Source organism: Rana temporaria, chromosome 4 (assembly GCF_905171775.1).
Source record: "Rana temporaria chromosome 4, aRanTem1.1, whole genome shotgun sequence".
Lineage (NCBI taxonomy): Eukaryota > Metazoa > Chordata > Amphibia > Anura > Ranidae > Rana > Rana temporaria.
Window position 1 is genome coordinate 391,241,819 of NC_053492.1, and position 22,722 is coordinate 391,264,540.

At 45.1% G+C, this 22,722-nt stretch overlaps 1 protein-coding gene across 3 annotated transcripts in view; it reads right to left on the reverse strand.

Annotated features, from left to right (window-relative positions):
• PAPOLG (poly(A) polymerase gamma) overlaps positions 1 to 22,722 on the reverse strand; it is a 44,903-nt gene that overhangs the window by 11,014 nt on the left and 11,167 nt on the right. For 2 of the 3 annotated variants that reach the window (XM_040351128.1, XM_040351127.1), the window contains exons 6-16: positions 19,892 to 19,945; positions 18,393 to 18,504; positions 16,991 to 17,080; positions 16,291 to 16,429; positions 16,137 to 16,209; positions 14,064 to 14,184; positions 13,852 to 13,936; positions 12,155 to 12,208; positions 9,977 to 10,096; positions 1,918 to 2,027; positions 1,033 to 1,154 (exon numbers count right to left, since the gene is read on the reverse strand). In XM_040351128.1, the coding sequence (XP_040207062.1) occupies positions 1,033 to 1,154; positions 1,918 to 2,027; positions 9,977 to 10,096; positions 12,155 to 12,208; positions 13,852 to 13,936; positions 14,064 to 14,184; positions 16,137 to 16,209; positions 16,291 to 16,429; positions 16,991 to 17,080; positions 18,393 to 18,504; positions 19,892 to 19,945 (1,080 nt within the window). Of the gene's footprint in view, positions 1 to 1,032; positions 1,155 to 1,917; positions 2,028 to 9,976; positions 10,097 to 12,154; positions 12,209 to 13,851; positions 13,937 to 14,063; positions 14,185 to 16,136; positions 16,210 to 16,286; positions 16,430 to 16,990; positions 17,081 to 18,392; positions 18,505 to 19,891; positions 19,946 to 22,722 lie in introns of those variants that run through there. The other variant, XM_040351129.1, reaches the window with a different exon arrangement.

Below are 22,722 nucleotides of genomic sequence, written 5' to 3' on the forward strand. Positions count from 1 at the left end.
CCCAGACATGAAATTTCAGTTTTAAGTGACCTATTAACCACTTAAGGACCACCTCCTGCAGATATACGTCGGCAGAATGGCACAAGCACGTACCTGTACGTCCTTCTAAGTGCCCAGCCGGTCCGAAGCTTTGTGGCTGCATGACCCGATCGCTGATGTAGTCCCGCGATCGGTCCCCGGAGCTGAAGAACGGGGAGAGCTGTGTGTAAACACAGCTTCACAGTGGCAGCTTCATTGATCGTGTGTTCCCTGATAGGGAAACACGATCAATGACGTCACACGTCCAGCCCCAGTTAGAAAAACATATGAGGTCACAACCCCTACAGCGCCCCCTAGTGGTTAACTCCCAAACGGCAATTGTCATTTTCACAGTAAAAACGACAATGACAGTGAAAATGACAATGGTCCCAAAAATGTGTCAAAATTGTTCGATGTGTCCGCCATAATGTCGCAGTCACAAAAAAAAAAAAAAAAAAAAAAAAAAAACACCCCCGCTGATCGCTGCCATTAGTAGTAAAAAAAAAAAAAGAAAAATGCAATAAAAAAAAAAAAAAAAAAAAAAAAATCATCTCCTATTTTGTAAACGCTATAAATTTTGCGCAAACCAATCGATAAACGCTTATTGCGATATTTTTTTTACCAAAAATAGGTAGAATACGTATCGGCCTAAACTGAGGGGGGAAAAAAAAAAAAAAAAAAAAAAAAAAAACCTTTATATCTTTTTGGGGGATATTTATTATAGCAATAAGTAAAAAATATTGAATTTTTTTTCAAAATTGTCGCTCTATTCTTTCAACCGCAAAAAATAAAACCGCGGAGGCGATCAAATACCAAATAAAAGCTCCATTTATGGGAAAAAAAAAGGACGCCAATTTTGTTTGGGAGCCACATGGCACTACCGCGCAATTGTCAGTTAAAGCGACGCAGTGCCGGATGGCAAAAACTGGCCGGGTCCTTTAACTGCATAAAGGTCCGGGTCTTAAGTGGTTAAACAGAATTAAGGTTTACACGCTTAAAACGTAAATCAATTACTTTCTTTCTCTTTTGCAGTGCTTCTGGAGGGAGGTACTTATGGAGCTGTTTCCTCCTCACATGTGTGGCTTCAATCTTCACATCCTTTTTCAGCATATTTATGTTATTTGCCTGTCTGTAAACTGCAATTCAAAAGATACTTCAAATTTATCACAGGATTCCAGTAAAGCTAATCACAACTGTGGAAATACACAAAATAAAAATACCGAATAATACACAATCAAAATCTTTTGGAGAGGTTTTACCTGCCAAGGAATTGTATTTGTCCAACCAATTCACATTTACATTGCCCTGCCAGACAGCACAGCCAGGCTTGGTGACCGGACTTTATTTTGGTCATTAAAGTGGATCTCCACCCAAAAAGGGAAAGCTTTGCTTGTTTGCTTCCTCTCTCCCCCCCACACCCCCCCGCCACATTTGTCATCTTTCGGCGGGGCCGGGGGACAGGAGCTCTGCTTTAGGAGATAAAGCCTGGTCACTTGTCACGTTTGCAATAGCAGCTGTGAGCTGGTTTTAAAACAATTTTTAGCTATAAAAAAAAAAAAAAAAAAAAAAAAAAAAAAAAGGCTCCAATGCCAGCTGATCACTGTGTGCTGGGGAAGTTCTCTCCCCTCCAACCACTGTCCGGCTGGCCAGCGAGGAGCATGGAGGATAGATCTGATGCCTGATCTCTCCTGTGTAGCTGGAAGCATTGGCTCTGAGCACTTCTGGTTATACAGCTGTAACAGGATAGCAGGCAGTGATCATGTACACTTCCTGTACCATTTGCCAAGACAAAGTGCAGGAGAGACATTAGGGGACAAATAAATTGGTATAGGACATGTCTACAATAAAGAACAAGGCTGTATAAAAACACAACACACATTAAAAGCATTAAAGACTTACCAGTATCTGTGAATAACTGAATGTCCTGCGTTAGATCAATGTTTACACTGTCTGTGTTCTCCACCTTCTTAAAGATTATGCCAAGAAACCACATGGACAAGTGCTCGTTACTGAAAGATATACATTTTGGCCACAGAAGTGTTACTATTGCATCCTTTCAAAACATACAACACATAATCCATTTTCTTAATCTCCATGGCTGCTGAATGTTAACATCCATTGTGACAGCAATAGGCATGTGACAGGTACCCTTTATAGAGAGACCTGGGATCTACAAGACCCCAAATCCCTCTTCTGATTTGATCACACTAAGATCGGTGCTTTCAAATGCTTTTGATCTTTGAACATGGCGCCATTGACATGAGGGTAAACCGGAAGTGCTGTCAGGTCATCGCTTCCGGGTTATCATAGTGGGAGAGCCAATCTGGTCTTTATTTGGCTCTCCGATCAGCTGGCGGAAGCACTGGCTGGTCGATTGCGACTCCTGGTGGGGAGCCAAAGAAAGGCAGCGGGTGGGGCACTTACTGCCTGTAAAGCATTCTAGCACCTAGCTAGCCTCTAGGATTGCTTTTACAAAAGAGCGGACTGCCAGCTGCAGGCATAAAAAAAAAAAAAAAAAAAAGGAAAGGATGCCTGCAGGCATCATCCCAGTAGAACAACTCTAGTACAAGTCTGGTAAGATATGGGTAGTTAAAGTTCATAAATGCAAATAAGGGTGTTGGGAAACTAGCTCAACAACTGGGACTGGTTTAATAAGCAAAATATTAGTATACTAGTGAACTATTGAACAATTGAGCTCACTAATAAAAAAAATGAATGACTAGACAGTCACTGGACTGGAGGGCTGCCACAAAGACTATACAGTCAGCATTTAGTATAAATAAAAAAATAAAATAAAGAGAATGCACAGATCCAGTATATGTCCTGGGTCTACAACCGAGGCTCCTTTTGTGTAATGAGTAGGGAAGCGTTTTCTTTGGACACATTTGATCCTTAAAGTGGATGTAAACCCCAAAAAAATGTTTTTCTTGTCACAATGTAGAGTATAAGATTTCCTATCATCTGTGCCCAGTCTTGCCACACAGAGTTAAGTGACAGGTTATTTACACATCTAGCTTGGACATGTTTATCATATGTTATGTTTATCATACAATGAGGTGATCCACAGGTCATTGTATATTACCAGGATGTGTTATGTGGGGGGGGGGGGGGGGGTGGATTTCTCCCTTTTTATACTGTGGATCACCACATAATAGGATAAACATAACATATGATAAACATGTAAAAGCTAGATATGTAAATAACCTGTCACTCAAAGCAAGGAGAGAGGAATGGACTTTGTATTTAGACAGGGTTTTATCTGGAAGTCTTAATTTTCACTGAACAATAAAAAAAAAAAAAAAGAGGATTGCTCAGAGCTGGATTAACTGTGGCAAGACTGGGCACAGATGATAGGAAATCCTATACTCTACATTGTGGGAAAAAAAAAAAAATTGGGGGTTAAAATCCACTTTAATTTGGCCCATCATCTTAACAGCACTGCATGAGAATCTATCTATCTGGAAAAGGGTTTACTACAATATCTGACTGTAAACTTTGATACCGATAAAAATATAAGCGTGACAAACAGTATATTATTCATGTGTACTTTCTGAACATATGTGATGTACAAGAAGTTTATATAGTATGCAGTTTTTTGCGCATGAATAAAAATACACTCATGGAAAACCTCCCCCCACCAAGAGAGTAGAGCATGAGAGTCTACCAGGGACTACTAAAGCCTGCTGGTGTCACCCACACTAAAGCAAAAAGGCATTACCCGGCCCCAGCTTGCCTGTGCTACCTTTCCTTCCTCCTCCATGATGTGGGTGAAGGCAGTCGCGGTGCTCCTTGCAGCTCGCCGACTCCTGGTAGCTGAAGAACCGTTCACCTTCCCAGAGCCACACTGGTCCGGCGTCTACTCAGAGCTTTGCCCCTCTTCCGGATCGGGCCGTGCCTGCTCCGCCTCTTCCCTTCGGTGACCGGAAATTTGCGCCTGGCTCTGAAACCGGGAGTGCACCGATTCCTCCCAGTCACTGCTTATGTCAGCCGACTGGTCCTTTGCAGTATGGAGCTCGCTGCATGTAGGGGAGGAACAGGAGGAGAGGCAAGCTGCTGAGCAGTGTACACTGGGTGGTGGACCGCCACACTGTCCGAACCACCTGTACAGCAAAATGAGGCAACCTGCGTGAAGCACGAGGTGCACAGGGTTAGTGCAACCCTCACCCGGCGTTCCTAACCTGCCTCACAGGTGTACCATCTGAGTATACGTTTCGCTGTGGGAGAAACACAATACAGAGGGACAAGGGGAAGGATGGGGCCTTTTAAGCAGCTGGAAATGGATTGTTTCTTGTAGGGAGGAGTCTCATCTCTCAGGTGTTGCTGTCTTGGAATGTGAGAGGAGAAAAAAGGATTTTTGTACTCACCGTAAAATCCATTTCTCTGAGTTCATAGACGGACACAGCCTTCATTGACCTTAGGGTTATGCTTCTTCCTACCAGGAGATTTAGGCAGAATTCTACAGCACTTAAGGTGTTAAAAACTTTCCTTCATGCTGCTCCTCCCAGGGGGCGTGGCTCCCCCAGGCATAACCCACACCCTGCTTTAGCAGCCTCAGTTCGTAACAAGCAGTACAAACAAAGGAGGGGTGGGTGCTGTGTCCGTCTATGAACTCAGAGAAATGGATTTTACGGTGAGTACAAAAATCCTTTTTTCTCTTTCGTTCATAGACGGACACAGCCTTCATTGACCTTAGGGACGTCCCCAAGCAGTGTCAAAAAAATTCGAGGGGTGGGAAAAATAACACAGCAAAAACAGGTTACACCCCAAACAAAAACCGGAGTTACTCAACGGAGGAACTCCAACCTTAAACTGCCGCCTGTAACACCCTGCGGCCAATGGAGGCATCCGAAGATGCACTCACATCCACCTTATAAAACTTTGAAAAAGCGTGGACCGACGACCAGGTCGCAGCCTTACACACCAGTAACACAGAGGCTTGGTGTCGGAAAGCCCAAGAGGCCCCGATCGCCCTGGTCGAATGCGCCATGACCCGAAAGGGGGGCGCCCGCCCTTCAGGGCATAGGCCTGAAGCACAATCCGTCGGATCCACCTGGAAATGGTGGCCGACGAAACTGCCAGGCCCTTACTGGGACCGGACACAGACACGAACAGCGAGTCCGACATCCGGAACGGAGCTGTCGCCGACAAGTAAACTCGAAGGGCCCGAACCACATCCAAAGAATGTAAAGTGGCTTCCTTCGGGTTCTTCGGCTGAGGACATAATGATGGAACAACAATGTCCACATCCAAGTGAAAAGCCGAAACGACCTTAGGGAGAAAAACGGCTGCGGCCGCAGCACCACCTCATCCTTACGGATGACCAAGCAGGGAGCCTTGCAAGACAAGGCCACCAGAACAGACAGACACCCGTCTGATCGAGGTAATTGCTACCAGAAATAAAATCACCTTTTGTGACAATAAAACAAAAAACCTCCCGAATGTCCTCAAAGGGAGCATCCCGAAGCACTGAAAGGACTAAATTCAAGTCCCATGGGGGTAATGGAGGGCGCACCTGCCAGACCCCCTGACCCAACGCACGCACCCAGGAGTGCTATGCCAAGGGTCGCTGCAAGTAAAAAACAGCCAGAGCAGAAATCTGGCTCCTAACCGTACGTAAGGCGAGAGCCTGAACCACTCCCTGCTGCAAAGACAGCAGAATCCTGTACACAACGCATGTACGAGAGTGCCAGTTCATCTCCCCACACACAGAGAAGTAGGCCTTCCATGTATGAGGAAAAAACCTACGTGAGGTAGACCTCCGTGCAGGCAGCACGGTAGAGACCACCGAGCCCAATAGGCCTCGGTCCTTAAGCCCCTGGCTCTCAACAGCCACGCCGCTAAGGCCGGTGGCTGTGAAACAGGGTGGAAGATTGGACCCTGTAACAGAAAATCAATTCCCAGGGGAAGACGCTAGGGGGCGTCTGCCAGCAGACGCACCTGGTCCGCGTACCAGAAGCGACGCGGCCAATCAGGACCGATAGAATCCCTACAGCTTCTACTCTGCGCAGCAGGCGAGGAAGAAGCTTCCGAGGAGGGAAGGTGTAAAGTAGGCGACAGCGACCCCAAGGAGCCACCAACGCGCCTGACGCGTCCGCCCACGGGTCCTTAAACCTGGCCACGAACCGTGGCACCTACCGATATAGAGACGGGACGCTAGAAGGTCCACGTCCGGAGTGCCCCACTTTCGGCACAGACCCCGAAACACCTGCGGGTGGAGAGACCACTCTCCTTGGCCCAGTGCAGTGCGACTTAGGTAGTCGGCTAGCCAATTCCGTATTCCCGGAATGTACCCGGCCGATAGAGCCGGAACGGACCCTTCGGCCCACCGAAAGGATGCGCGCGACCCCCGTCGCTGCAACAGAACTCCGTGTGCCTCCCTGATGATCAACCTACGCCACGGACGTGGTGTTATCGGACAGGATCCTGACCGGTCGGCCCTGTAGATCCAGGGACCACCTGGTAAGGCAAAGCTCGATTGCTCGGAGCTCCAGAACGTTGATCAGTAGGCAGGACTCCACCTGAGTCCAGTGCCTCTGGGCTGACTGGGTGCCCCAAGCGCCCCTCCCCAACCGGAGAGGCTGGCATCCGTCGTGACCACTGTCCAGTGGCCTGCAGAAAAATGACTTTCCGGCCCGAAGCACCGGAAACGCCAGCCACCATACCAGGGGAGACATGATCAGATGACTCAACTGAATCTGGTAATCCAGAGATGACGGAAGCTAGTCCCATCGTGACAGCAGTTCCCTCCGTAGTACCCTGGCGTGGAATTGGGCATACGGAACCGCCTCGAAAGAGGCTACCAACTGACCCAGAATCTTCCTGCAGAATCGCAGAGATGACCGCTTCTGGGTCGGCAACTGCTGCACAGCAGATAGCAGAGTCTGAAGTTTTTCCGCTAGGAGAAAAACACTCCCGCCCCGGAGGAATCCAGGACCAGTCTCAGGTATCCCTGAGACGGAATCAACCCTGATTTCAGGACAATCCAGAAACCAGCCGAACACTCGGAGAGCCCGACACGTGATAGGCACGGCTCCACCAATGCAGAGCTCGAAGAAGCTCGTAGGAGAATGTCGTCCAGACATCCCATGATAACAAACCCCCGCTGTCACAGCCGGGCCAGTATCGGTACGAGCACCTTGGCGAAAACCCGCCGAATGGGAAGGACACCATTGAAAATGGTCCCCCCCGACCGCAAAGCACAGAATCTCTGGTGGTTTGAGGATATGCAGGTACACGTTCATGACATCCAAGGATGCCAGAAAAACCTGACAAAACAAAACGAGGGACTTGAGGCCCAGGATCGACCGGGCCCCATCCTCCATGGGGACACAAACAGAATGGAGTAAAACCCAGAGACCGTTCCAACGAGGGAACTGGCACAATCACTCCCCTGACCAGAAGATCCTGGACAGCCCCTGACGGAGTCAACCGGCGAACCGGAGGAGGCCAGAAGCCGGAGGGAAAAAACCTGTTTGGCAGACAAGAGAGAAACTCAATCTTGTACCCCAAGGAAAACACTTCGCAATGCGAAGCCAGTCTCCCACCCGAGACACGGGCGGGAGCAGACCTTCAGGCGGAAGCAGGTATGTCCGCAGACTTGTTAGGCATGCGGTATCCGGTGCGCTGCTACCCCGCAGCGGGGATTCAAGCACCATGTAGACCTACCCCCACCGCACAGGGCGAGCGAAAAAACGCTCGGAGGTAGGCAAGGAGGGTCCTTGCACAGGGCGAGGTCCCTAGCCCTTCCCAAACCGTGGGAACAGCATGCGCTTACCACCTGTGGCATCCTCAATGATGCCAGTCAGGGAAGACCCAAAAGGACCGTTCACCCTTAACGGTGATCACCAAGGCCACCTTAGAGGTCCTTCTTCCAGCTCCTGCAGCAGGAGCTTCGCCCTTTTAGTCGGGGCCTGCCAGGGCCCCGGCCAGAGCCGGCCTCACCGCCGAACCCACCACCGTGAATAGGGAGCGGGCCACGGCCTCCACTCTCCTATCAGCGGGATCCTGAAATGCAGGAGCCCCTTCCACAGGCAATGTGGTGGCCTTGCGCAGTCTGGACACAGGGGGGTCCACTGGCGGAGGAGAGACCTACTTTTTTTTTTTTTTTTTTTTTTAAAGCCCCCCTCAAGGGGGTAACGGGTTGCAAAGTTTTTTGACAAACTTTTTGCGGTGCATCCCATTCCTTGTATAACATATAGTCCAAATAAGGAACACAAGGAAACACTTCAGCGATGCGTGGTAGTCTGCTGGTACTGACACGGAGGTGTCTCCGCCACATCCTCAATTTTTAGAGCCTCACGCACCGCAGAAACAAGAGCTCCAACAAATTCTTGCCAGCAACTGACTGCAGCAGAGTCATCCTCACTATCCATAAGGGTTAAAACCCGCAGCCTCTGACATAACAGAACCAGAAAAAAACAGCGATTCTGTGTCATCCCCAGAAGCAGGCTTCAGAGAGGGGGCGCTTTTTTACCCCCCATCCGGGCACTAGCTGCTTCAAACCTGGCAAGAAACCCAGGACAGCCAACATAACAGATGTGGCAGGGGGAGGGGCGTTAAGGGTTAACTCAGGCATAGCTTGAGTTCCATAGTGTCAGCGCTGAGTCACCCACCCTGCAAGGCAGGACAAAAAAAACCCACTGGTCACCTCCTTGCTGCTATTGCAGAGCATGGGGGCCCCCGGTATTCACCACCCCACCCAGCTGCAGAGGGAGCTGAAAAACCTCAGGTGTGCTCTGATGTGCTGACTGTGATGTGTATTCACCTCATGGAAGATTCACAGCACTAAAACTGTAACAGCACTAAAACTGACCAGAGGCTGTGCCGAGTCATCTCAGGGAAGAATCACATCGTTACCAAGGAGATTTCCAAGATTGCCACCATCTGAGGTAAAAATTACCTCATAGAACACAGCAGCACTGACTGCTTTGTTACCTCAGAAAAGAATCACAGCGTTACCAAGGAGATTTCCAAGACGGCCGCTGTCGGAGGTAAAAATTACCTCATAGAACACAGCAGCACTGACTGCTTTGTCTGTTACCTCAGAAAAGAATCACAGCGTTACCAAGGAGATTTCCAAGACGGCCGCTGTCTGAGGTAAAAATTACCTCATAGAACACAGCAGCACCCTCCAGAGTAACAACACAGTCCCCCTAACAACACACGGGCCCCGGTGGTAACAAAGAAAACCCAGGAGGCCCCCCTTCACAGCCACTACCCAGTCAGGGGAAGGAGGGAGAGGAAGGGGAGAGAGGAAAGCAGGGCGGACCCTCAGTCGACCTCCCCAGGGAAACCACCAGCCAGACCACTTACCTGAGTAAGGGGCCACTACTTACCTGTCCTGCGACTACCCGGCTGGAGGTATCCCAGACAGAACCAACGTCCGTAAACGGCATGGCTGTCGGCCAGACACACTGTGACAAAGCCATAGAGACCGGTCATATGTGTGCCCTAGAACCAAAGTTCCCCGGCCGCCCCTGGAGCAATGGGGCCTGTCGTGGACGTCCCAAAGCTGAGCTGAGGGCCGGCACACGCTCGAAGGCCGAACATGGGGGGACTACAAGAGTCGAGGACCCAGCCTGTCACCCAGTCGGCTGTTGATAGAAGAATCGCAGGATTCAAAAATGCAGGAACAAAATAATAAAAAAAAAGCGAGAAAAATCGCCAGAAAAAAAACTCCAGAGTCCAGGAACTCCAGAGATAGCCTTGACCTCCTGTCGTTAGGCAGAAAACAAACTGAGGCTGCTAAAGCAGGGTGTGGGTTATGCCTGGGGGAGCCACGCCCCCTGGGAGGAGCAGCATGAAGGAAAGTTTTTAACACCTTAAGTGCTGTAGAATTCTGCCTAAATCTCCTGGTAGGAAGAAGCATAACCCTAAGGTCAATGAAGGCTGTGTCCGTCTATGAACGAAAGAGAAAAGTAACATGCATGATATTTGCTATACAGCAGCTTACACTTACTCTTTACACAGCTCTCTGTCCCCATGATAAGACTGTGGATTAACATGGGCAAGTGTAATGAATTCATTTCTTTCCAAATTTCCAACAAGGACACGGATTTTGGATTCTACCAAACCAAACCTACAATGAAAAAAAAAAAAAAAAAAAAAAAAACTTCATACATCTTAAAATGATCCGTCTAAACAATTTTTATAGCATTCAACCTATTTTCTGCTCAGACTAGCAAAAAAAAAAAAAAAAAAAAAGTTTGCCCCTTATAACACTACCTATCCCATATTCCAAAAAAGGGAAACAAATATGAGTTTCTGCTACAGAGCAACTATGGTGTACTCACTCCATCAAATAACTAGACACACACACACACACACACACACACACACACACACACCTCAATTGCTCCTTTCTATACGCAGCCAATTTTGCCCCTTTGTTTAGGGAAATAAGCTCCCTCACAGATCAGTTGAGTAGGTCTAGGACAGATCTTTCTGGGTAGGATTAACATACTAAAATGTCCATCTTACCAAAGTTGCTTATCTTTTTGAAACCCTGCCAGTCGCTGTACCCAAATCCCAAATACACTCTACAGTGTCTCAAACTTTAGCTGGTGTAACAAAAGATCTAGAATAGGAAGATCCGTTCTTTTATCCTCTAGAACTAGAGGGACCTTGGGTGCATCAGATTTAATTACTACCCAGCCTGCCACCTAAGGCATATTTGATCATGGACCGTCAGGATTCCACGTAACTGCTGGGCTGAAAATGAGTCAGTTATTCTCAGTTCACTTCTTTATTCAACTCCACTGAGATGACATCCAAATTGATACCACATACTAACCTACTGAACCCTATGGCATGAGTGTAACAAGACTTTCTAACACAAGCATGCTCTCATTTGACAAAGGTCTTCTAAAATACCATAATGCCTGACAGTATGCAATATACTCAAATGATGCAGGCATTTTTTCCCCAATTACGTCATTTATCAAGGGGAAATAATCACGCAATGGCAGCAGTATATCAGACACTTTTTGGCATCACATCTTACCTTTAGAATGCCTGCCCTTCTTCCTAATCATTGCTGCAGGACCCTGAAGATGCTAAACAAATGAAGTCCCCATTTGTACAGGACTAGGCATGCACCCTGGGGACCCTTGAGAGGCAAAGCTCAGCGATTAGTCATTTAGACATTAAGCCCTTGTATTGGGTTGATTATGCAATCTCTGCATACCAATATATTCAGGATTTTCAGGGGGCTCTGTAGTACAAGGGAAGTGGACAGACATACTGAATGATGGCCTTTTTGAACCTTGCATTTTTGGTCTGGTTTGTACAGCTGCTGAAGAGAATTCACTTAAAGTGGTAGTAAAGTCTGCCTTGCGATTTTTACCTACAGGTAAGCTTATAAAAATATCTACTGTACCTGCACTGTTGAGGAGATATTCCCTCTTTTGGCAGATGGCAACGTCACCAATGCATGCGCTCTGAAGGAACAGTATATCCATGCCGTTCCTTTAGAGCGCTTTGCTGCGGCAGTGACTAGTTTCGTCATGGCTCAGTCAGTCAGGCTGCTGGAGCCCGTGAACCCAGAAGAAAAGGGGAAGATGGAAGCCCTGTCAGTGGAGACATCGCACTGTCAGAGGGCTTCATTCTAGAAAAAGGAACTTTTTTTTTTTTTTTTTAATCCCCGGCAAGGCAACGGCATAATGTACTAGAATCACATGCTAGCACATCATACCATTGCCTAGCAGAGGATTTTTTTTTTTTTTTTAATGTCACAGTTTACTACTGCGTTAACTAAGCACTCCGTTTTGCTGACCCAGTCACGTTACAGAAAGCTCTGAAAACCTGAAAAGGTTCTAACCCCTGCACAAAGGGAAAGGAAGAAGAGTGGTTTAGTGCTTGTTGCAGATTGAATTCCCCCTGACGTCACCATACAAGTGGGAAATTTCCTCCACGAGGAAGCCGCAATATAAGCATGGCCAAGGTTCTGATATTTATCTATTTGTACCTTCAAGGTAAATCGCTCATTGTGTAGTCTACAATACATGACCATCTGTAGGCTCCAGTAAGAGTAAAGAGTGTTTCAGTGCCTGTCTACAATCATATAAAACAAGGATATGTTTACAGAGGACAGAATGCAATCCTTGAAATATCAAAACTTAAATGAAAAATTACATACCATTCAAGATGGTGCTCTTCTGAAGCTGTGGTGGCAATCAGAACAATGTAATGCCTAAGAAAGAAAAAGAAAACACACTTTTATACCCATGTACAGTGGTTTAGGACTCCGAAACATCCTAAAACAGCTGAATATTCCTTAACCAGGTAAACTCTAGTAACAGCACCCAGTTAAAGCAGAAGTTTATGGGCATTAGGGGGCTCAGTTGATGGGCTCGTTTGCATTTAAATGCAGTTCTACAAAAATTAGAAACTCAAGTCAGGAGATGGGCAACTGCAAACTCTGTAGGATCCCAGTAGCATCATAAAGGGATGACATGACCAGAGGGTCTAAAGCAGCTGCAGGACCATAAAAAAGACAGGGATATATAGGACATACAAATTTGAATACAGCTAGTAACAATTCAGAGGAGTTTTAAAAGAATGAATTAATGCAAGATTCTGCAGACACCATAATTGGTAATAAAAACATCTTTGCCATTCCGAAGCTTCCCTTCAATGTGTATGTATGTATGTATGTATGTATGTATGTATGTATGTATGTATGTATGTGCGTGCGTGCGTGTGTGTAGCGGGGTTCCCATTACATTTCTCAAATTTTAAAAATATCTGCTTTCATCTCTCTTTCTATACGTCTCTAAGGTGTCACTTACTATTTTAAAATGTCCCGCCGAGTTATTGTAAAGGAACACCTTATATATGCCTCTTGAAGGTTCTCATTTTGCTTGTGGGCATTGTGAAGCCCACAAGCAATTACTTCCGGGAATACTGGGGCTGACTAGTTGAAAGGGCCGCGCGTCCTGCCCCATTCTCGTGCGTCCGCAAAAGACCTGCAGCGCCGCCAAATACTTGGGTTGCCATCACAACAAGCGGTGGCGAAAGTGCACGCCGTTGTGATGGCAACCCATAAACAAGCCAGGAGACACAGGGGAAGCGCACGGCATCCTGGGAGCTGACGTCAGGATCTGAATAGGAAGGCAGATTTCATGGGACCGCATAACAGGCATTTCAAGGTGAGTAAAAAAAATGTTTTATTTTTTTTCCTTTTCAGGTCTAAGCTGAAGCAAAGTTATATTTTTGATGGAACCTCCACTTTAAGACAACTCAATTGCTTAGCCAAAAGTGCAAGGGGGAAAAAAAAAAAAAAAGGGGAGGTTTCGCCAACAGGTGTTAGATTCAGAAGGGGAATTTAGGCTGGGTTCACACTGGTCTGACAAATGCTTCGACATTGGGAGCTCATGTCGCATGAAAATCAAGGTTTCCCTATGAGAGCCGTCTTAACTGGTCCGACACAAGTCAGTCCGACTTTGGCTATGCTCCCTGTACTACTTTGATCCTACTTCAGCCCATTGAATATCATTGAAGTCGGATCAAAGTAGGATCCTTGTCCTTACCATCCAAATTTTGACATGAGACATAGTGATTACAGCAGCAGTAAAAGGAATTTATCTCACTCTGGGATTGTTTTGATTGGTCAAAGAACAAGTCAGACTATCACAAAGTCGGATCAAAGTAGTATCCTGTTCATTCACGTCGGATGGAAGTAGGACCAATGTCGCAGAGCAAAGTAGGATGAAAGTCGTACTTATCAGTGTGAACCCAGACTTAGAAAGATGATTTTTAGGACTTCTCTAGATCATACCATTAAGTGATGCACCTTGGCAAATCTCTCAATTAGTTGTAACCAGCATGACTTACTTGTATTTTTGAAAAAAGTTGGGTGGTTCAAAAAGTTTCATCCAGTCTGCTTTGCCTTGAAGGATTTCATAAGTGACACCAAGACCTTTAAAGATAAAATCCATAAATCTGTTTGTCACCATTTGTCATTTTAGTCAATGAAATACAAAAATCAGGAAACAACCAATCTGAAGTGATACACGCAAACACACTATTTCTCTCTAAAATCATACCATGCCTGAACTCTTCCATCATAACAGCACGAGTTGAGGTAGAGGTGTTAAATGTAGAGTTCTGCTGAGGATATGCTGGCGTAATTATAGGCATAAGGTGATAGCGGTCAGCTGGGTTTACCTATATAAAAAAAAAAAAAAACATCATTTATGTTTATATAGCGACACATTAAAACTCTGCATCAGTTTTGTTAGGGAAATCATACATAGCTGGAAGATTCTACGTAACATTGTAGCTACTGCTGTGAACTCAAAACTTTGGCAATGTAAAACTTTAGTACATTCGTACCTAAAGTGGTATTAAAGTTTATGCGTTTAAAATCTGCTGACAGGCAGGGTTTTAATAACAGAAGAGACCCTAGAAGTCTGTCAGCGGGTAATATAATCTGAGCCACAAATGCGCAGCTCAGATCACATTTACACCCCCTTCTTTGTGTGGTGGTGATGCGACTCCCGCGTACATGCACAGAAGTGACGTCACTGCAGCCCGACTACTCAAGTGTCTGACGATCAGAAAGCCGGATGGAAGCACCCGGAAAGCCGTGACAGCGCTCCACTGGAGGGCTCAGTTTGCACCGTATTAGATGCATACTAGTACATTACAACTTAAATCTGCAGGTGGACAAACTTTTTATTTTTAGGACAGGCCTTTACTACCGCTTTATTGGATTGTTCCAACAACTGTATAGTGTGAGGGCCTGGTCTTAGCAATGCTTTATTTACATTTAATTAAGGGCTTGGCTTAAACAGATGTTGGCAAATTCAAAATGATATTGTACAATGAGATTGAAACACTTGTGGGGGGGGGGGGGGGGTGGTCGATCGCTGATCACCCTAAGGGCCCTTTCAGACGTGCACATTTTCATCCATCCGTGCAGAGGAAAAACGGGACATACATTGGTCCCTATGTGATTGCGGGTGTCAGCAGATGACCATCCGCTGACACCCGTAATCGTCCGCCTCCGCACAGATCCGATTTTTCGGACGGAAGAAAATCCTATTTTTCTTCCGTCTGGTGGATCGGATGAACACGGACATACGGTCCGTGTTCATCCGATCCCCCCATAGGGGAGAGCGGAGGAAAGACAGGGCAGTCCCTGCACAGTGTGTGGGGACCGCCCTGTCAGCCGACGGCTCAGCGGGGATTTTACGGAGGATCCCCGCTGAGCTTTTATGGACACACGGAGGCGGATCATTACTGATCCGCCCGTGTGAAAGGGCCCTAATGCAAAGAGGGCATGAAGGTTTAAAAAAAAAAAAAAAAAAAAAAAAAAACACACACACACTCACACAAACCTTAAAAGGGGTTGTAAAGGTGCAACCCCCCCCCAAAATAGCTTCCTTTACCTTAGTGCAGTCCTCCTCCACTTACCTCATCCTTCGATTTTGCTTTTAAATGTCCTTATTTCTTCTGAGAAATCCTCACTTCCTGTTCTTCTGTCTGTAACTACACGCAGTAATGCCTGGCTTTCTCCCTGGTGTGGAGTGTCGTGCTCGCCCCTCCCTTGGACTACAGAAGAGTCAGAATGCTCTCTACGTTGCAGATAGAGAAAAGGAGCCGTGTGCTAGTGGGTGTACCGACTCTTCTGTAGTCCAAGGTAGGGGGCGAGTACGACACTCCACACCAGGGGCAAAGCCTTGCATTACTGTGTGGAGTTACAGACAGAACAGGAAGTGAGGATATCTCAGAAGAAATAAGGACATTTAAAAGCAAAAATCGAAGGATGAGGTAAGTGAAGGAGGACTGCACTGAGGTAAAGGAAGCTATTTAGTACCTATAAAGTACCTTTTACAACCCCTTTAAGCCTTTGGAGCCACTTTGACGCTCAACATCCAATTAAAGGCCAACTGGAGTTCACAGCAGGTTAGGGCCAGACAGACGACATCAACAGCACAGTTCCAAAACAGACTCTCCAATACATATTAAGCCCACACAAACCAGTGTACATAAATATGCTCATTAGAAAGTGGTCTATAAAAACAAGGTTTTCTTATACAAAAGTGGTCTATGAAAACAATTTATTTTTGGCTTAATCTTGCCAACAGCTGGAATGGTGGATATATATTACATACTCTTGGATCCCAAACTGGTAAATTCAAATGGCTTTCTTCTGGATGCTTCAGTAACACTGGATTAGGCCATTCCCTGTAGGGATATGGAAATGCATCATTAGAGAATATTTGTGACTTCAGAAAAAATATTCTGAGAACTTAATTTAACACTCACCATTTAGAAAAGACAAGGAAAAACTTGTGGACAAGAGTGGACGCTGCAGCATTTGGGTACAACTGACAAGTCCTCGCTACCAACATTGCCCATGAAACACCACCAAGAAATCCCAATATGTTTGAATAAATACCACGCCCTTAAAACAAAAAAGAAAGATCACTTTAAAACTCCATTGTCAAAAAAGAAAAAAGAGGAAGAAGGAGCAGTTGGCCTAGCCCTATGAAGGGAAACAGTGCCATCTAATGGCCGTTAGATGTAATTGCTACCTTTGGCCATAGCTATTGCTTCGATTTATTTCCACACCACAATGCATTTCCAAAAGTAGCATTTTTTAAACTCACTGGGTGTGCAATCTGGTGCTGGTGTCAATGTATTCTTATCAACACCCCAAATACAAATTGCCTGCACCAGATGGCAGTGTACCCGCAGTACTATGCAATTTGGTGTGGTGCGCCATAGAAGACTAGTGTATGTACCATTTGTCGGTCTTGGCCGTTTCTGTCAATGACAGATTCTCTGTGTGCCAAGATTATCAGCAGAGATCATTTTCTTCACTGATCTTCTCAGTTTTATAAACTGCCAATAATCTGAGATGACCTGCGATCACAGGCGTTTTTTTTTTAATACAGAATCTCACATCATACATGATTTGATACATATAGGATTATAAAAAGAAAAAAAAAATGGCCCAACTTACTCTTCGCCCACAACTTGATAGCTCTCAGAGTTATTCTGAAATTGTTTCTGTTTGGCACTAAATGCAAAATTTCATCTGTAACTCTGCAACCTGGAAAAAACAAACAAACATGCAAGCTGAAGGACCTATTCACACACAGAAGAGAAATTATATAATTTTTTATATATTACACACAAAAAAGGAGGCATGTTCTTACAGTATTCACATGTCGAATGTCCAAAGCCGCAAATTATTATTGCAAAAAAAAAAAAAAAAAAAAATGCACCACAATGCCAATACATCATGCACAGCTGCACCCTTCAGCTTTAGAAAAAAAAAAACGCCTGAGCGATATATGCAAGGTCAAACATTTTTTATACAAAGTGCTTCAGAACCATATTGTATTCTTTGTAATGAAATGCACAATATTACAATCTATACATATTAACACATTTGTCACTAGCTTTGTGTAGCGCCCCCTTACTTTCAGTATGGGCACTACGCTAAAGTTAGTGGGGAATGGGAGTGTTATTTTGCTCCCATTCATAATTTGCTAAATTTGGCCTGCTGTCATTCCTGAACTGTCCTGTAGGTCAGTCTGCGCTCCAGGGGTGCCGATCCCACCCCTGGGTGACAGTTGGCGCTAGAGGGGTTCTGGAAGAGCCACTTTTCCTCCAGCAGCCAATTAGATGAGTTTTCCCTTGCGGAGCATGCTGGGGGAGGGTATATCTGTGGCAGACACCATCTTTCTTGGTTCTTCGCGGGTTCCAGGTGCGGCACCCACTTTCAGGGTGTACGCATCCAACAGGCCCCGGCGATATGGCCTACCAGGCCGGGGGTCGCATGCTACGCGGAGCTCCATGTTTCTGAAAGGGGCCCAAGTGACTTGCTGGGTCCCCGGTTCTATTGAAGAGATCCCAAGCTGTGCGATCGGGACATTGACAGGTACACTTCAACTGTCACCCGGTGACCCTAATCTACTGGGAGGATTCGCTCAATCCATTCAGCTCATCCAATAACTAGGCCTGTGGCAGAGGTCCCTTGAGCCGGGTCTGTGGCAGAGATCTGTTCCTCCCAGCAACCTTAAAGTGGCGCTTCGGCTGCCAAACTCGTGGCAGGAGTTTGTCCGGGGGCACTTCACCCACTCTGGCTAGAGTGACGACTAACTGTTTATTACTACTGAGAGCAGGATTGCTCGCTTTACATCCAGGCCCGATTCTGCAAAGTTCTCTATTGCTTCATCAACCTTTTCTCTCTACCTCATGTTGATGTTGGGCCGAGAATAAAGCATTCAGAAAATAAGTTCTACAAGCCCACCCTCCACATTAACTCATACTCACCTGAAAGGGCAAAATTGACAGATTACCCCCTACTAATACAAAGCAACAGTCAACAACAAAGCTCCTACAGAAAGCCCACTTACCATTCAAACTCCTTATGCATCTTATATCTACATTTTTCAAATGTGAATCATCACGCAAGTCCATATTATCAGGAATACATTGCAGGGGAAGCCTAGCAAAAACTAAATCAATCTGAAGGAAAGAAAACATATTTAAAATCAAAATTTAAACAGAACTGCAAAAAATGATAGCAAAATAAAGATGAACCCATGTACATATGGCAAGACGCTTTACAGCCAATTCATAATGAACTTCATACGCCAGTATCAGACTGACTCACACATTGCATACAAGTTCCAGGGCGGGTCTATGTAAATATAGCCTGTAAGGCTCGGTTCACACTCGGGCGACCTGCCAGGTGACTTACCTGCCTGACAGGTCGCGCTCTATTCAGTGCAACAAAACAGTTTTAAATTGCTCTGACTTAGAAAAAAGGTTCCAGTACCATTTGGGGGGGGGCGCGCGACTTCAGAGGGACAAGAATTGACTTCCATTACAGAAGTAATTTGCAAGCCGTGCTAAACGGGGCTGCTTCAGAGTCAGGCGACCTTGAAGCTGCCCCAGTGTGAACCGAAACTTAGAAGCTTTGGGTGGAAGCAGCCATTCTCCAAGACCGGTATTTAGCTCTATGACAGGCACCTTGCAGAACAGCGATTGGTCCAAAGAGAACACATTCGTTTTTTTTATAAATCTAATTTTAGATGTAGGGGAGGGTTAAAAACATCGTCAGGTTTTGTCATCTGTCTCCTTAGGGATAAAAGTTTCAATCCTACAAAAAACAGGCAGGATCTTGCTGCCAGATTATTCCAACAAGATTCCGCATGTTATATTATGGAAATCCGTGTGAATGAATGACACTCAGCGTCAGCAGGCACAAGAGTGTTAGGGAACTAGTGAATAAGTTTCTTTAGTTGATCACTTTTGATTCATCTATAGATACATGCACATCAATGCAGCAATCCAGAATCCTTTGATAAATGGGATCATTTAAAGGGTTTGCCAACTTACGTCTTACTTTTTATAACCAGCTCTGTCTTTCAAGTGTATGTGCACGCGTATATATAAAAAAAGAAGCCGTATATACCTCAGTTGTGAGCACTGATCAACGGTCACGTGACATGCCGCATCTCTCCTCTTCCAGTCTGACAGATGCAGCTGTATAGGCAGAGATTCCCCCGCTGACATTAGTCTGGAGGGGAGGAGAAAGCCTGCGTGTCATGTGGCCGCTGATCAGCGCTCACAAATAAGATACTCTAAATGCTGAGGAATTACAGCACCCTAACTGGCTGCCAGTTTTCTGGGCAAACCCTCAATGCATTAACACCCACACTATTAGTCACGATTATTTGCATCCTAGTACTAGAACCACTTCCAGCACAGTAGGAAACCCGTTTTGCCTACCTATACCATAATGGCTAAAATAAGGGGGGGGGGGAATGGGGGCAAGAATGATCTGATGTTAAAAAAGTACTAATTTTACTTATTGATATAACAATTTAGTTTACATGAGGCCTCATACCTCTATCTTGAAGAATTCAAATTTTATAACGGGTACAAAAGCATCTTCCACAGCCTAAAACAAGAAAACAAACACATTAACTTGCATGTAAACAAAACAAAAACCTACACATGACTAACAATGAAATGCATCTTTACGTCAAGCATTTCTTTGAATAGCAGAAAGAATGTTAGCACATGCCATGACCAAATTTTAACTAGGTGTAAAAAAGCCCTCAGTGATTGGCCAAGAAATCCTCACACTTTAATTTGCACTAACAATTTCCATTATCCTGGAAACGTACAGGTCTTTTTACAATGTCACATCAGTGAGCGTGCCATTGACAAGAACGCATCATCAAAAAAAAAAAAAAGCGTGCAGGCAAAAACCTCTCACCTGCTTGTATGCGTTGCATAACAAAAAAGCTAAAGAATGTCAGATAGCGAGTTGAGGACCTCTGAGCGCTGCAAGCGATTATTTGCTATAGAATTTACACTTGTCAGCACCTGAGGCTGATATCAGTTGCAGGGTGAAAGCAGCTCAATAAAAACACTCCAAAGAGCACTAGTGCAAGATGCAGCATTGTGATCCATATTGTAGAAAGAACCAATGCATCACCAAGAGGCTATACACGTTACTTTATCACCTTTTTAGCCTTGGAAATCATTACAAGTTGGTAAAGTAGTCTGACAAAATGTGAAATGGACCATGGACTTTAGACACCACAACATCATATTAAAATATAATAAGTTTTATTACAAAATACAGTAAAACCTTGGTTTGTGAGCATAATTCTTTCCAGAAACATGCTTGTAATCCAAAGCACTTGTATATCAAAGCATTTTTTTTTTTACAGGGTATAAAATAAGAGTCTAAGTGTAGCAATAAGTTGCTAAATGTTGTACCTTCAAGAGCCGGTTCACACTGGGCGCCACGACTTCAGGGGCGACTCGGCAAGGCGTCCTGAAGACGACTTCAGAGGCAACTTGCAAAATGACTTCTGTATAGAAGTCAATGCAAGTCATACAAGAACCTTTTTCTAAGTCGGAGCGACTTGCGTCGCTCCTATTAGAACGGTTCTATTGAATTGAACGCGACTTGTCGGGCGGCTGAGTCACCTGACGAGTCGCCCCAGTGTGAACCGGCTCCAAATGTAACCATATTGCTACATCTAGAAGCTCCTCTCTCTTTATACTCCGTTGTGACATGACGCTACTCTTATATCAAGAAATTGCTTGTATATCAAGGCAAAATGTATTAAAACATTTTGCTTGTTTTGCAAAACGCTTTACTCGATACAAAAAAAAATAAAAAAAACACACACACACACACACACACACACACACACACACACACTTTCCATTCATAATACAGCAATATTGCCTTAAAACATATCACACCTATTATACCAATAGCATTGGACCATCCATTCATCAAAAAATAAATAAATAAAATGGAACTAGGTCCACTGGCATTGTTACATCAGATGTAGCATTGGTGAATAGGAAGGGTGCCGTAACTCAGCTTTACATGTTGCGTGTGGGAACGCTTCTTCAGGAGCTCAGGCATGTAGTCTACATGGATAGAGAACGAACCATGACATTCACAGACATTAATATCTAAAAAACACTCATAAAATTGTACAATAAAAGTACAACATGCTAGTTATCTCACCCCAGGAATAATAAACCAAGGAACACAGCCCAGGTGTTAGTTTGTAAAAATTAAAGGAGCTGGGTTTGCTGTATTGTATATAGGAAAGATATTACTTTCTTATACTCATAGAAAATGTCCTCCTTTTGACATTACCAAAACATACCCCTTTGTACTCCAAGTATTCATCTCTTATGAACAGATCATTATAATTGTTGGCAATACATCCCTGTATTCTCTGCTGCATCCTGAATATCTGCCCTCTTGTATGCTACTATGACTGGAAAGATGCAAGTTTTCTCCTTTTCTTGTTGACAAAGTATTTATTGCACACTTATAGGTGGTCATACACCCGTTTATAAAGTGAAATCTCCCTTATGGGTTAATATTGACTGTTCTGTCTATCTAGGTACTAAATGGAATACATGTCCCCATAGCTATGGAATGCTCTATACCTGGGCTGTGCTCCTTGGTTTATTATACCTGGGGTGAGAGATAGCATGTTGTACTTTATTATACAATTATATAATGGTGTTTAGATAGTAATGTCTGAATTTTATTGTTTATTCTCTATCCAATGTAGAATACATGCCTAAGCTCATGAAGAAGCATTCTTCAATGCTACATTTGATGCAACAACAACAAACAACAACAGACCTAGTTCCATGTTTTTTTTTTTTGGAGGACTAGATAATCCAATGCTATTGGTATAATAGGTGGTGGGATATACCATATTTATCGGCGTATAACACACCCCAACTTTAACCGCTGGCCGACCAGCCGCCGCAGTTTTACGGCGGCAGGTCGGCTCTGCTTGGCTAGATCACGTAATATTACGTCATCTCGCCGAGCAGCCAATAGGGGCCCACGCGCCGCCCCCCGCTTGCCACCGACGCCGGCGGGCGCGATCTCCGCCGGGCACCCACGATCGCTCGTTACAGAGCTTGTTTACACACACAGCTCTCGGTCCTGTCAGGGGGGAGAAATGCCCGATTGTCTGTTCATACAATGTATGAACAGCGATCAGTCATTTCCCCAAGTCAGTCCACCCCCCCCCCCTTCAGTTAGAACACACCCAGGGAACATAATTAACCCCTTCCCTGCCAGTGGCATTTTTATAGTAATCAATGCATTTTTATAGCACCGATCGCTATAAAAATGCCAATGGTCCCAAAAATGTCCGCCATAATGTCGCAGTA